This window comes from Periophthalmus magnuspinnatus, chromosome 7 (genome assembly GCF_009829125.3).
Source record: "Periophthalmus magnuspinnatus isolate fPerMag1 chromosome 7, fPerMag1.2.pri, whole genome shotgun sequence".
Lineage (NCBI taxonomy): Eukaryota > Metazoa > Chordata > Actinopteri > Gobiiformes > Gobiidae > Periophthalmus > Periophthalmus magnuspinnatus.
In genome coordinates, this window is record NC_047132.1 from 33,656,010 (window position 1) to 33,671,252 (window position 15,243).

Sequence of the window (15,243 nt, forward strand, 5' to 3'; positions counted from 1 at the left end):
ACAGTAATTTAGATCAGAAAGAAACACACAAAAGCTTCGTTTGTATTAACCCACGTTTCATTCATCACGTCATACAGTTTCACTCAGACACGGCTGAACCTGCTGCTCTGTGGCAGTGTCCAGAGGAAGACTTCACAGAGGAAGAGCCCAGAGCCTTGGGCCGTGTGAACGTTAAGTAACAGGAGGCATCTCATGCCCACGAACCATCATGTAAACAAAATACAGTTTCTATATATTCTATCTATGTGAGGTTAGATACAGAGACATGTGGAACACAACGGCACTGGAGGATTGTTCTACAGAACAAAACGCTACATCACAGTAAAACTAAACAAGCCTGAATCAGACTTAAGTGAGATCAGAGACAAAGAGCCGCGAGCTACGACTTATACCAACAACAAACTTTACAGTTTTACACTGAGTGTTTTAGAAACATCTCAAATGTTTTATGGGTTTATCCTGGAATCATGACAAGGCACTTTGATGGAGGGACATGTGATCAAATCACACAAGACACAAAATCAGAAAGAGTCCAATGACAAACAGGGCGCCGGGCTCCTGCAGCACAACCACCAAGGACACGAGGACGCTCACCGAGACCACGGAGGACCTCAGGCTCCTGAGGACCTCATCTGAAGGAGCCAGAGGACGGTCTGGGAGCAGGTCACACTCTGAGAGCGGCTCAGGGGCCGCTCCACAGTCCTCAGGAGCTCCAAGGGCCAGGCCAAGGGCCAGGTCAGGGGCCGCTCCACAGGTCGGGTCAGCTCCAGATTCCGGGTCCAGCTCAGGGACGTCCACACAGTCTGAGTCCTGCTGTCCGGACGCTCCACTTTCACCTCCAGAGGTTTGAGGAGGAGCCTGGGGCTGTGCAGAGGAGCAGCTGCTGCAGAGATGTTCTCCTGACAAACCCGCTCCACACAGACCTGAGCCCAGAGCAGCAGAGACGACAGGAGGAGGAGGAGGAGCAGCAGGAGGAGCAGAGACGACGGGAGGAGCAAGAGCAGCAGGAGGAGCAGAGACAACAGGAGGAGCAAGAGCAGCAGGAGGAGCAGAGACGACAGGAGGAAGAGGAGCAGCAGGAGGAGCAGAGACAACAGGAGGAGGAGGAGCAACAGGAGCAGGAGCAGCAGGAGGAGCAGAGACGACGGGAGGAGCAAGAGCAGCAGGAGGAGCAGGAGGAGCAGAGACGACGGGAGGAGCAGGAGCAGCAGAGACGACGGGAGGAGCAGCAGGAGGAGCAGCAGGAGGAGCAGAGTCGACAGGAGGAGCAGAGTTGACAGGAGGAGTAGGAGGAGCAGGAGCAGCAGGAGGAGCAGAGTCGATAGGAGGAGCAGAGACGACAGAAGGAGCAGAGACGACAGGAAGAGCAGGAGGAGCAGAGTGGACAGGAGGAGCAGAGTGGACAGGAGGAGCAGAGTGGACAGGAGGAGCAGAGTCGACAGGAGGAGCAGAGTCGACAGGAGGAGGCCTCTCCAAAGACACTAACACACATGGACCCGCTCCCTCCTCTTCGGCCTGGGACCACTTCGGGCTCCGTGTGGACTCTTGGGGCTCAGGGGGGCCGGGGGCGGGCGGGCCGGGGTCCGGCTGCTCGGGCTCAGGGGGGCCGGGGGCGGGCGGGCCGGGGTCCGGCTGCTCGGGCTCAGGGGGGCCGGGGGCGGGCGGGTCCGGCTGCTCAGACTCATGAGGGGGGAGCACTGCACTGGCCTGGAGGACATGGGCTAAACGTGTCTCATGAGGGAGTGAGGGGACGGGACACAGAGACTGTGCAGTTTCACAGTGAGTGGATTCTGTCCCGTCGTCGTGTGGGACGGCGGGAGACGAGTGGACCTCAGTCAGCTTAAGGCGAAGGAGCGAAAAAGGAGGAGCAGAGCGTGAAAGACGACATTAACAGAGAGGCACAAACAAATGACTTCTACAAAATGGATCCCATGCTGACGTCAAAACAGAAAAATGCAAATGAAAACAAACAGAAAAAAAAAAATCAAACTGTGGAAAGTTTCAAACGCCACAACCTCATTAGGAAAATAAAAGACTGAGGGAACAAACACTCTGGAACAAACATCAGCAAATATTTACATTTTTATTAGAATCAGATCAGTTTTATTCTAAAGTCGCTATTTCTATTGTTTATTGAGATTTTTAAAATACATTTCCACACAGATAAAAGTGGATTATGTCGACTGGATAATAAATAATAACATGATTTAAATTAATTAGAAGAGGAAAAGAATTATTTTGGACATTTTGATTTGATCCTGCTGCTGTCCCTGGGCCCCACTACAGGCGTCTAAAGACAAATGCACATTACACATGACTCTGCGAGGGGCCCCTCTGCACTGGGCCCCGGGTAAATGGTAAACTCCGCCCCCTCAGTGCGACGCCCCTTTGTGTGAACCACAGATAACAGCCATTCAAACAGACAAGAGAGTCAGACGTCGATTAATCATCATTATTTTGATTAATCGTTGATGCGGCGTAGAGTTTATAGGGATGCACCGACAACGAGAGTCTGCGATACAACAACGAGATACCAGAGCGCGCAACGAAAACAGCATCTATTTACTAAAAACACAATTACAGTCGTCCATCACCACATCACGGTTCACCTTTCACGGTCTCACTGTTTCCTGGATTTTTTTTAGTGCAATTTTGCGTCTTTTTTTTTTTACAGTGTATGAACGTGCATTGTGTCGTGCGTCCTGATTGGCTGTTGGACTGTAGACCATTGTGTCGTGCGTCCTGATTGGCTGTTGGACTGTAGACCATTGTGTTGTGCGTCCTGATTGGCTGTTGGACTGTAGACCATTGTGTCGTGCGTCCTGATTGGCTGTTGGACTGTAGACCATTGTGTCGTGCGTCCTGATTGGCTGTTGGACTGTAGACCATTGTGTCGTGCGTCCTGATTGGCTGTTGGACTGTAGACCATTGTCCATCAGTCTCCTCCGTGCCGTGTCTCCTGTCCAGTACAGAATGTGTTCAGACAAATTTACATAAACGTTGGATCTCAGTGTGACTCTGAAGTGCTGTACGTTTGCGATTTGTTTTCTCCCCGACAAAACCCACAATGTCGATGAAACGTTCTGCACCGACAAAGACGCCTACGAAGGTTTGAACTTTGAGAGAGTTTAAACGAGAGAGAAATGTGAGAAAATGTTAACGCCTGTGTGAGAAAAGTGTATAAAGTGTGTGGTGAGGGGTTTTACAGACAAAAACAGAGAGAATAATGTAAAAAATAAAGACGATACTTCACAGATTTCATATATTGCGGGTTATTTTTAGAACGTAACCCCCGCGATAAACCAGGGACCAGTGTAACGTAACACAGAACAGATTTATACAAACAAACAGTCTCATTACATCATTGTACAACCAGGATATCGACTGAACCGATATTTGGAAACCGATATCTGATGCCAGTATCGTATCGGTGCATCCCTAATCGTCCCTCGTCTCTGTTTGTGTTTTTCTCACGATGCTTAGACTTCACACTGACAGAGACACAGACGTGAACGTGGATGTTAATAATGAAAGTGCGGCGTTCGTCATGTGAGGTGAGCGGAGGACAAGACGGTCACATGACTCACGATGCGGCGTGCTACGTGTCAGACTTTACCTAAGTTGTTGCTGAAGCTTCAATGAGCTGTGAACAAAACAAGCTTTTAACGGCGAAGTTACGTTTGGATTAGAAAACCTGCAGATGGAGGATTTAATCTGAATAATGAGGAAGAAGAGGAGGTAAATGTGAAGAAGAGGAGGTAAATGTGAAGAAGAGGAGGTAAATGTGAAGAAGAGGAGGTTCACGTGCAGCTCATCATTTACTTAAAGCTCCAATATGACACAAACTGATTTTAATCCATGTTCTAATGCTGTTTCCTCCTCAAAACCAGACCTGGAGTTGTGTTTTTGTTTCATCCACACACGTTTATTATTCGTCTGTTACGTCTCCAAAGCTCAAAACGCTCTGTTCCACCTTGTGATGTCATCAAGTGGTAGTTATTTTCAAGTTAACAGCTCATTTTACCTTCAGTTCAGTCGAGATTTGGCTATTCCACGACTGAAATTACTGGAATGATTCAAATGATTCTAGAAATGAAGGTGTGTGGAGCACTTCCTGTATCACCACATGATGACATCACAAGGTGGAACAGAGTGTTTTCAGTCTGAGAGAAGAAGAACTCAGCCTAAATCTGCAGGTTTGTGTGTGAAACATGTGAGAATGAAACAAAAAAACACAACTCCAGGTCTGTGTGTGACGAGGAAACAACATTAGAGCAGATCAGAGCAGAGTAACATTGTTTTTTTTCAGTAAACGTCAAAATTATTCAGACATATTTATGATTTTTTTTTAATTGTTTAGCTTTTTGACCTTTACCTCCACATCAAGCTCTGGCTGGAAGACCACAGGACGAATGGCTTCAGGCCGAACTAATCCAGATCTAGTGGAATCCTCTTGTTCTCCTGAAAACATTTGTATCGTATTTATATGAAAAGTACTTTAAATATAATTAACATATGAAAATACACATAAGCTCGAATGGTCAAACACTTAACCTTCTGTGTCGTTTGGCTCGTCCTCCGATTCGAAGTTTATCTCTGTCCTGAGGGAGGGTGAAAAAGTCAAATTAGAACAAAATACAAAGACAGAACCAGCGAGTCCCACAGGGCAAAGCTCCACCGTTTATTTAACACAGTTTTTTAGTGAACGGTCACATTTTTCTGCAGCACTTTTCTACTTTTAAGTGGCTCATTCACCTGTCGGAGCTGGAATCGCACCTCCAACCTGCGGATCGGTGGATAAACGCTCTACAAACTGAGCCACGTCTGTGTATTTATGATACAACGAGCAAAAAGTCTAATTTTAATACGACTATGGGGGTAAAAATAGACGATGACACGAGACATCTGTGTAACTGAATCTGACAAAGGCGAGTCAAAGGCAGTGGTGCAGTCTCCTCCTGACATTTATACGTGAATTTTGTGAGTTAAATCCATGTTATTTAAACATTTAAGCTGCAGTAACTCTGTGTTCTCCCATTATCCTGCAACAATAGGGTCTGGATTATAAGCACATGCGTCTCTGAACAGGGTGAGCGTGTCCATCGAGTCTGTGATAAAGGTCAGAGGTAGATTTTCCTGCAGGGAAATGCCACCGCTGAAAACGACACCTGCCCTTTCCTGTGATCAGACTGCGCATGCTCGGCCTCCTGTAGAACATATCAAAGCCCGTCCCCAGTCAGAAATAACATTAAACATTACGCATGAGCCGCGTTTCATCACACAACAGCTGCTCACTTTGGATTTGTGTGTGGATTTTTTTTTTTTTACTCTGCTTCACTGGTGACTTCATAGTTCCAGAGCTGAAAGTCGAGGCTGAAGGCCCAAGACACAAGCATTTGTTTTGTTTTTTTTTGCAATCATTAGAAAAAAAAAATTATGATAACAAAAAAACCAAACAAAAACATAATGAATAAAACATAAAAAATATATATAATAAATACATAAATAATAATAAATAAAAAATACAAAAATAAATAAAATAATAATAATAATTATTATAATAATAATGAATAAATAAATAAAATACCCAGTCCTGAGCTCATGGTGACCCTCTCCCTGGGCTCAACATGAACAAAACTTAAGATGTTTGTGAAGCTTTTGTGATCAGATCCTGAATAACCAGGACCTAAACCTGCTGCAGAGCTGAAAATATAGAAAAGACTGAGACACGTGACTTGTACCTGTGCGTCTTTGGAGGCTTCAGGATGCTCCTCACGTCCCTCAGTTCCGTGTGTGTCTCTGAGGACTTGTCTTCATAGGACAGGAGCAGTGTCAGCACATAGTTCATGTTGGAGTTATTGGCCCAGTAGTCGCCCTCTGAGGTCTCATACCGGACCACAAACTCCATGCGCGAGCCGTGGGTGGTGTAAGGTGAAGCAAAGCACAGTTTAAAGCAGAACTGGTCCGTGTCTCCGTCGTGGGAGCCCTGCACATAGTCCGCGGGGTGGTCGTAGTAGGAGCTCCAGCTGTCCATCGTGCAGCGGACGTACACCGCCTTATTGAAGGATATGTTCAGGACCCGGATGACTCCACTCACGGCCAGAGGCTCGTCCTCCACCACTGAGATGTTCTCCACTTCCACTTTGTTTTTGCGCACGGCCTGGAGCAGGTCTCCGCCGCTGCGCACGCTGAACTCCGGCTGCACATGAAACACTGGCTCTCCCTGGGACAGTCTGTACTTCGCCTGCTCTTCCTCCCATTTGCCGCCGTCCTCTTCGTCAGAGTCAAACGCTGTAAACTCTTTGACGTCCACGAGGTCCCGGCCCGTGGTGTCCGCGAAGGACACTCTCTTCCCTTCGCTCAGGGCGCGCTGGATGCGCAGGTACTCCTCTGTCTCATCTGCGATGGACGAGCCTCTCTTGCGGGGCACCGGGGAGCACCGCGGGATGAGGCGCACGTCTGTGTCATCTTCATCATCATCGTCCTCTTCCTCCGCGTCCACAGAGCGGACTCTGTCTGCTCCATCCGCCGCTCTGCCTCTCACGGTGGTGAACAGGTTTTCCTGACTGGGGATGGTTAAAAAAGACATTTCTGCGGCAGCGTCACGTTCTGTGGCGTCTTTAAAAATCAGAGGAGCGTTACGCACAGCGCGTAAAGGCCCGAGTGTCCTCCTCCTGGTCCACCCCGTGCGCCTGTGCGCGTGTCCCCCAAACCACAGCGCTCTGTGCCCCGTAAAGTGGCTTCAGTGGTGAAGCGGACTAATTTTAGCAGTGACCTCCCAGACTCCTGCCCCTCATGTGTCTTTGGTATAATCCTGACACTCCCCCGTGTTTGGTTCAGGCTGGACTCTGGGGTCAGGCACCTGTCTGCAAAAAACACAGCAAAAACACTGCAAATACTCTGCAAATACTCTGAAAATACACTGCAAATACTCTGAAAATACTCTGCGAAAACTCTGTAAATACACCACCAATACACAGCAGAAACACTGCAAATACACTGAAAATATACTGGAAATACTCTGTAAATACTCTGTAAATACACAACATGAGGCCTAATAATACCAACCTTTTATTTTAGACCTGATCTAATCAGAACAAAAACGCGGTGAAAGAGTCACGTGGCTGTAGTTTATTCTCGGGGCTAATCACTGGAGCAGATCTGGACACAGTTTGATCATAACACTCATAGTTCGGCCTGTGTCTCAGGCCTGTGTCACATTTATCATTTCTCACATTTATCTCGTGTCAAACTCTGCGCTGCTCGTTGTTTCTTCTGTTGTTTGGCCTCATGTCTGACAGTTATTCATTATCTGCTCGGAGCTATTTTAGGATTAGACGTTAATCTCGCGGTGCGCAGTGGGAGTGCGCAGTGGAGCGGTGCGCAGTGGGGGTGCGCAGTAAACACTGGGGCGCACCTGATTGGTCAGGAGGATTTTAGCGCGTTGCGTTGAGCCAATCAGAAGATTGTTTTTCTTTCAGTCCGTTGCACGAACAGTGAGCTGCTAAAGCTAACGCATTAAAGCTAACGCATTAAAGCTAACGCCTTAAAGCGCTCACTGTGTGAAACCTCAGGGCCACAAAGGACAGAAAGGTCCAGACCAGAGCCGTGATGACCGGGTCCGACCGCAGAGACACGCGCTCGCTCTGGGAGACGTAACATATTAGCATTAGCTTTAGCATTGTGTTGCTAGTTTGTGGCACTGCGCAGGGCCCAGGCTCTTCCTGGTTAGATACAGTAGATAGTTGTTCTCGTAGCTTAATAGTTGGAGTGGTTTTGCTGGTTTGACACCGCAAACAAACCGTTTGCGTCACTTTGAGGAGCAGAAAAGCTCACAAGCTTCAGAGCTTGTTACCTGCGTCGTTAGTATGAGTGAAGTGACGGACTGTAAAGTGTCCGCTGCCCCAAAGAAGCGCCGCGCATCACCAGAAGAGCGCGACCCTGTGCCCCCCAAGAGCCGCAAAGACAGCGACCCTGTGCCCCCCAACAGCCGCAAAGACAGCGACCCTGCGCCCCCCAACAGCCGCAAAGACAGCGACCCTGCGCCCCCCAACAGCCGCAAAGACAGCGACCCTGCGCCCCCCAACAGCCGCAAAGACAGCGACCCTGTGCCCCCCAACAGCCGCAAAGACAGCGACCCTGCGCCCCCCAACAGCCGCAAAGACGGCGAACAAGCGCAGGAAACGGCGGAAAATGGCAAAAACAGTGAGTCGGACTGTAAAGACACAGAAGGAAGTGTGTCCAAAGAGAGCGCGCGTGAGGACAGAGGCTCAGAGAGCGCGTCCACTGCACAGACTGTGAGTCCTGATCCACAGAATGATCAGAACTGTGACAAACCCGAGACATCAGGTGCACAGGAACAACAAGAAGACAAGTCTCCAACCCCCCTGCACCAGCTCGAGTCTGCGGCCAGAGCTGCTGCAGAGGCACTGGCCAGTCTCACAGGGAGACACAGGGACGAGGAGGACAGTGTCCCAGGGAGAGACAGGGACGAGGACGCAGATCTCACAGGGAGACACGGGGACGAGGAAGCCGCCTGCTCCTCAGACAGAGACAAACACGTCAAACTGTTAAGTAAATCTAAACTGCGTGTGAACTCTAAAACCCAGGCAGCAGCGGCGGACAGCTCCACGTCCATGCACAGCAGCGCCAAAGAGGACGAGGATGAGGAAAGAGAGGCTGAGGAAGAGGAGGACTCTGTGTCCGGGTCTTCCTCTTCTCAGAGCTCATCTTTTGTTTCTGAAAATGAAGAGAACGATGATGGAGAGTGCGCCATCGTCTCCGTTAAGATGGCCCCAGAGATGAGGCAGTCCGTGACTCTTTTGGCTCAGGTTCAGATGAAGTTGGAGGCTTTGGAGAAGAGGAGCGCCAAGCTTCATCAGCGCGTCGACGTGAAGATAAGCCGCCTTAGACGTCCACATCTCGACCAGCGCAGCTCCATCGCCAAAACCATCCCTGGGTTTTGGGTCACAGCTGTATCCTTCACTCTGTAAGGTCGTTGTTGAATTGTTAAGCTTTTTCTGGTTGTTAATATTAAACTACAACATGAGGAGATCACAGTTTTACACCGATCCAGATGAATATCAGCACCGATACTGAAAATTTGAAAAAAATGGGTCAGATATTGGCTTCCAAATATCGATTCAGTCGATATTCTGGTAGGAAATTTAAACTGATGTAATGAGACTATTTACAGGTCATTGTCGGCCCAGAAAGTCTCAGAATGTTCTATTGTTTATTTATACAATATCATTCTGTAGATAATACACGTAACAGCTTTATAACACATTTGGATCAGTTTCTTATTTTATTTTTCTTTAAATTAAATAAATGCTGTTTTCAGTCTCTGCTCTGGTATCAGTTGATATCGGCAGACACTTAAAGCCATAGAATCGGTATCGGAGCTGAAAGAGCCGGATCGGAGAGTGTGTGGTTTTCATTTTAGACGGTTGGGTTTTTTCTTTGACCCGTGCGTCAGCTGTTGAATCACCCTCATCTTTCCGCTCACATCGATGAAACGGATGAAGACGCTTTGAGCTACATGACGGACTTAGAGGTGACGGCTTTTATACAAATGTTATTTAAAGGTGCAATGTGTCATTTTGATGGTGGAGTGTCACCACGGAGAACGCCTGTCTCCATGGGGATGCTGTCGCTTTGCCTAAATATGTTACACAGTGTGACATTAATCTGCCCGTGTGTGTTTATTTTGCTTAACATAGACACATTCTTACTCTGAGCAGACTTGCCTTTCCACAGAGCTGATCTGTAACTTGGCCTGATAATGTCTCATGCTTGTTTCCATGGAGGTGGAGGTTTTTTAATGCCATAATGTGTTGATACTTTGCAGCTGATGTTTTTTCAACATTATCTGGGGGTGTGATGCTAACTGTAGGCACTGCTCTGTCTGAAGTTGTTACTCAAGTTAAACTTTAATCTGAGCTTTACTTTTACACAATCCGATCATAAAGAACTGACTTATCTGAACTACAACAGAAGAGCTGATCTGTGCTGTTAAACAAGACCCTCTCAAATAACATTACAGTCACAAGCTAACTAGCATTAGCATTAGCATTAGCCAACAGTTTTGTCACTTTCACCTTTCGTGTAAAATCAAACTCTAAACAGCACGGTGAGCTCGGACTGACACAGGCTCTTGAAAATGTGCTCTTTAAATCAGTTTTGGATTTTTTGAGACCGTCTTCAAACTTTTTTGTCAGTGTTCGCTAATGTGTGTCACCATGGAAACTGCTGAACATTCCACCATTGAGATACACATAGAACACCCCCAGCGTGACATCACTGTGAAGTATCAGTTTTGTAATATTCCAGGCAAAATGAAAACATCTCCGTAGAAGCAAGCAGGTGGCGATTCCTGCTCTAGAAAGTTACGTACTGCTGTTTTTGGGTTTTTTTTAAGGCTAAACTGTTTATATTTTATTTATATTTTCCAGATTGAAACGTTCAAAAATAACAAGTTGGGTTACAGGATTCGATTTCACTTCAGGAGGAATCCATATTTTCAGAACAATATAATCATGAAAGAACTTCACCTTGGAATGGGAGGTAAAGTGTCTCCTGTCGATATATGATGTAAAATTAATCAAAATGTATTAATTAAAGCTATAAGCCGTGTTATTATGCTGTTACCTCCTCAAAAACATACAAACGCAACTCCAGATGCGTTTGTGACGAGGAAACTGCATTAGAACAGAGATCAGAGAACATATGGGCCATTTTTAAACATTTCATGGGTCAAATATCTCATACGTTTGACCCATGTTTGTCTCAGGACCTCCCATGTCGTACTCCAACCCCATCCTCTGGCACCGCGGGCACAACCTCACCACCCACAGTGAGCCCAAGAAAACCGGACGCGGAGTCTACCAGACGTTTTTTAACTGGTTTAGTGACCACGGCAACCCGGCACAAGACGATGTAGCACAGGTTAGACGGACCGACCCGGATTTGAGCAGCACATTCCGTTTTAAATACGTACTATTAATGTTGTTTGTGTTTTTAAGATTCTGAAGGATGACCTGTTCAGAGACCCGCTCAGATACTACCTCACACCGCTGTGGGAGCCCAGAGAGAACGGAAGGTACGAACACCACAGACGGTAGAACAACGTGGACTGAGTGACGTCATCCACAGAGTCAGGCTCCAAGTGAAACTCACCGAGGCTAGAGCAGGTATAGGGAGGATTTGGAGCAGGAGTCTGAGCACGAGTATCATAGCAACCAGAGAGCCAATCAGGAGCCAGGCTGTTGAAGGTAACGCCCCTTCCTGCTTAGCAACGCTGTCAATCAAACCTGTTGCTAACGCTAACAGGAGCGACCTCGGGGAAAGAAGGAAGCGCCTGATGTGTCTGTTATTAATGTTCATATCTGGATTTACAGACACAATAGTGAAATAAAAACCCCAGGATCATGTAGAGGGTTAATACGAACATTTAAGACCAAAATGACGCAATTTTGCCGATTTCTACCCCCGTTTACCCCCCACTGTGACACGCCCACTGTGACACGCCCACTGTGACACGCCCACTGTGACACGCCCACTGTGACACGCCCACTCTGACGTCCGCTTTTCCTTCTCCAGTTTTATTTTCTTAATCGTTGATTCTCGTAGGATTCTGCAGCGTCACGTCGTCATTTTGGTACAAATGTATAAAAATGTGCTGCTCTAGTGTGACGTGCATCTGTCCATAGGGGGCGCCACAGCAGGCGGCGCTTTGTTGTGACGACGTTTACAGCGACGTCAGCTCCAATGGACACTGCAGTTTTCTAACACGGAAGTCAGCGGATTTGTTTCTTTTTGATGTGGTTTTAGATGAATATTGTGATTTAAAATGTGTAAATTATAACAGAGATGAGAACCATAGAGACACAAGCTCAGTAGGGCTGATTTGACAGTAGATACTTTTGTGTGTTTTTGTTGTGCGATGGGTTTTTGTTGTGCCAGTGCGTTAGAGCAGCTGTTTTTTTAGACTCAGGGGTAAATGATGTTTGTGTTGCAGTAGCACCAGTGGGACCAGAGCCGCCGGCAACGGGAAGGACGACGGCAGCGAGTGTGTGGTCATCTCCGACTCGGACGATGAGGCCGGAGCGGAGGGCAGCGAGGCAGAAGAGGACCAGAGCAGCCGAGGAGGAGACGAACGAGAGGAGGAAGAAGAGGAGGAGGAGGAAGAAGGAGAGGACGACGACGACGAAGGAGAAGAGGAGGAAGGCATGAACCCAGGGGCAGGTATGAGACGCAGACCTCAGCTCGGGTGGTTTGGGTTCACAGTGAAATTCAATGGTCCCTGGTTTATCGCGGGTGTTATGTTCTAAAAATAACCCACAACAGGCGAAATCTGTGAAGTTTCATCTTTATTTTTTACATTATTCTCTCTGTTTTTGCTGTAAAACCCCTCACCACACACTTTATACACTTTTCTCACACAGGCGTTAACATTTTCTCACATTTCTCTCTCGTTTAAACTCTCTCAAAGTTCAAACCTTCGTAGGCGCTGCAGCGAGGCTTTTAACAGGAACCAACAGAAGGGCACACGTCACTCCGGTTTTCTCCTCTTTACACTGGTTACCTGTCAAATTTAGAATTGATTTTAAAATTTTAGTCTCGACTTTTAGAGCTTTTAATGGACAGGCCCCTGAATATATCTCAGAAATGCTGGTTCCTTACACCTCTGGCCACTCCCTCCGGTCTTCGGGCCAAAACCTTTTGAAGGTCCCTAAGACCCGGTTTAAAACTGGAGGAGACCTGTCCTTTCAAGCCCCTAAACTGTGGAATGCCCTGCCCTTATCTCTTCGTGTGGCTGACTCTGTTGACTCCTTTAAAAAGCAGCTGAAGACACTGTTATTCAGACAAGCTTTTAGTTAATTTACTACTCTTTGTCTTATTTTATCTGTTGAACATTTATTGTTGTTGTTTTATCTATTTAAATTAACTAAAATAAATGAGCTAGGCCGTGAAAGGTGAACCGCGATATATCGAGGGACGACTCTATTTGGATTTGAGTTTTTGATGATGGCTGAAGTCGTATTTTAAATGTGCCCAAATTAAACCCAAACATGTTCCACAGATGAGAGTCCAGCCGAGGAGGAGGACGACGCTGGAGAGATCGTCATCGATGGTAAAACACACTCAGATAATGCTCTGGTTCCTGTTTGTACGTGTCATAAATGGTTTGTGTCGCTCAGGCTCTGATGAGACGGACCAGGACGACTCTTAAACGTGACCAGCAGGAGGCGTCACTGAGGGACCAGAACTATGTAAGGAAATAATATGCACAAGAATATTTTTTTCTACCTTGAAATCGACATTTAAAATCAGGTTTGCTACGAAGCCAAGCCACGGTGTTGTGTTCCCCCTGTATTTTATACTTAACATTTTGATAAATCATTGTATTATAATGAGACAAAATTCACATAATATAGAGACAGTTTATTGTTTCACACGTTTGAACGTACACGGTTAAACCTGTACCGTCACAACACGTCTGTTAACCTCAATCAGAAGATTTTAATCAAGCCAACATATTCTTATCAGATATTGTTATAACTATTCTTATTTAAGCTTGACAGATGGGTTCTGTCGTAAATGAAGTGTAAATGTTCTGAGTACCAACCAAACGAGTTCTCAGGGATCATCATGTTTGAGTGGAGCTTTTTAGAGGTTTTTTCTGTATTTTACGATGTGTGTTCTACTGTTGTAAACAAACCCGGACTTGCTTTTGTCATTCTGCTCTTAGAACCTCTCCCTGGTCGTATCTCAACAGATCGTGCTGTTAAATTAACTGTTCACCTTTGACCTTTTCCTTTGTGTAATTTACATGCGTTGCTTTAAGTTTATTTTTTATTTTTTCGTGTGAATAGAAATGATGTATTTTTGTGAATAGACCTGTTTCATTTTCCATGTGTTGTGCCATGGAAAGTAAAATAATCCACTGTGCATAAATCTGCTCGTGTACATTTGAAAAACAGGAGCGTCGTGTTTCAGTTCATCATCGTGTTTCAGAGACGGAGAATTATGTGTCACGTTTTCAGGGAGGACTTTAGGACTGGACGATGTGAGCCGCAGAAATGTACATCATGGAATAAACGAGAATATTTGTGATCGTTATTGACGAAATAACGAAAACTGAAAATAGTGAACTTGGCATTTATAAGAAGGACTTGTTTCTGTGAGTTCAGGATAATGGAGAGTAAGGACTGTTGCCATAGTGATTCAAAATGGAGCTCGTTTTTCATAGACTTTACGAAAAAAAATAAATTAAATGTTTGAAAGCTGCTCAAGGATAATCAGATCTGTGGAAGTAATGACCAGAAGATGTTTATGAAACTTAATAAACTGCTAAATTATATAAAAAAAGAAAACATTTTGATGAATCTTGCATTTTAAACGGTCTTTTTCGACTTAAAACAGCCGTTTATGGATGTTAGCGCGTCACTGTTGGTCGACGCGATGCCTTTGAACTTTAATATTTAATTTTTTTTCGAAAAGTCTGTGGGGAAAAATGAATGGAAATTTAACTTCTGGAAACTTAGACTGTCTGTGGAGCTCCATTTAAACCAAAAATATTATGTTTTGAATAGAGGAAAAAGCCTCTAAATGTTGCGTAAAACAAAAAGACGATCACTCCTTTTTGTCGGTGTTCAGGATCTCTCAGCATGTTTGAAAATATCTCACGATTTATCAGATTTCACACACGAGCGAAACGTCACCCAGACCCAAAACACAACCAGAATCTATGAACCTTCAGTCTGTTTCATGAACCTGATTTGGAAATAATATTTTGTGATGTTTTATAGAATATTGTAGTGAAATACTTTGTTTCTTTGATATATTTTTAGGATGTTTCACCTTTCAACTGATACTTAATAAAACGGCCAGTTGTTTGACTTGATTTTTGTCATGATTTTTTATTCTTTTTGCATATTCTGAGCCAGGGGAGTCGACTGGGGGGCAAAGGGGTCTATTGTCCCGGGCCCCAGGGTCTTAGGGGCCCAGAACTGGACCCTCTTCTTATAAATTTATATTAGACGGGGCCGACGTGAGGCTGTTTGCTCCGGGCTCTTCAAGTTCAGTCGATGGGCCTGAACTGAGCAACAATTTCAATGTTTGTTTTTTTATTTCATGTTTTTTTTTTTACCATTTCAAGTCCTAATAAATGCAGCTACTATATTTATATAAAAAGCGCATTAAATAAAATAAACTGAATTCTATAAAACTCAGTGAAAA

At 45.7% G+C, this 15,243-nt stretch overlaps 2 protein-coding genes across 3 annotated transcripts; one reads left to right on the top strand and one right to left on the bottom strand.

The window, feature by feature from the left end:
- Window positions 1-504: 504 nt before the first annotated feature.
- On the bottom strand, window positions 505-6,788 carry si:ch211-167b20.8 (protein phosphatase 1 regulatory subunit 3F). The gene is made up of 5 exons (XM_055222778.1): window positions 5,742-6,788; window positions 4,555-4,601; window positions 4,376-4,461; window positions 1,497-1,839; window positions 505-899 (listed from the first exon to the last, which is right to left on the bottom strand). Exons 1-5 carry the CDS (start codon window positions 6,587-6,589, stop codon window positions 505-507), a joined length of 1,719 nt encoding a protein of 572 aa, XP_055078753.1. The 5' UTR covers window positions 6,590-6,788.
- Window positions 6,789-7,466: 678 nt separating this feature from the next.
- On the top strand, window positions 7,467-14,908 carry tspy (testis specific protein Y-linked). Of its 2 annotated transcripts, XM_055222954.1 has the most exons (9): window positions 7,494-8,469; window positions 8,503-8,975; window positions 9,479-9,556; window positions 10,455-10,566; window positions 10,793-10,947; window positions 11,025-11,101; window positions 12,020-12,246; window positions 13,085-13,135; window positions 13,203-14,908. In XM_055222954.1, the coding sequence occupies exons 1-9, from the start codon at window positions 7,869-7,871 to the stop codon at window positions 13,232-13,234; spliced, it is 1,806 nt and encodes a 601-aa protein (XP_055078929.1). In that variant the 5' UTR covers window positions 7,494-7,868; the 3' UTR covers window positions 13,235-14,908. The 2 variants fall into 2 exon arrangements, with proteins under 2 accessions (XP_033825102.1, XP_055078929.1); XM_033969211.2 differs by having other exon boundaries at window positions 7,467-8,975.
- The last annotated feature ends 335 nt before the right edge of the window (window positions 14,909-15,243 follow it).

What these genes read in the sequence shown, in the direction of transcription:
- tspy (XM_033969211.2), top strand. Translation starts at nt 7,869, where the DNA reads ATGAGTGAAGTGACGGACTGTAAAGTGTCCGCTGCCCCAAAGAAGCGC. An exon ending in GCTACATGACGGACTTAGAG is followed by an intron (nt 9,557 to 10,454) that starts GTGACGGCTTTT and finishes TATATTTTCCAG; the next exon opens with ATTGAAACGTTCAAAAATAA. An exon ending in GAGCCCAGAGAGAACGGAAG is followed by an intron (nt 11,102 to 12,019) that starts GTACGAACACCA and finishes TTTGTGTTGCAG; the next exon opens with TAGCACCAGTGGGACCAGAG.
- si:ch211-167b20.8 (XM_055222778.1), bottom strand. Translation starts at nt 6,589, where the DNA reads ATGTCTTTTTTAACCATCCCCAGTCAGGAAAACCTGTTCACCACCGTG. An exon ending in CGAGCCAAACGACACAGAAG is followed by an intron (nt 4,462 to 4,554) that starts GTTAAGTGTTTG and finishes AAATGTTTTCAG; the next exon opens with GAGAACAAGAGGATTCCACT. An exon ending in AGCCAGAGCTTGATGTGGAG is followed by an intron (nt 1,840 to 4,375) that starts GTAAAGGTCAAA and finishes CTTCGCCTTAAG; the next exon opens with CTGACTGAGGTCCACTCGTC.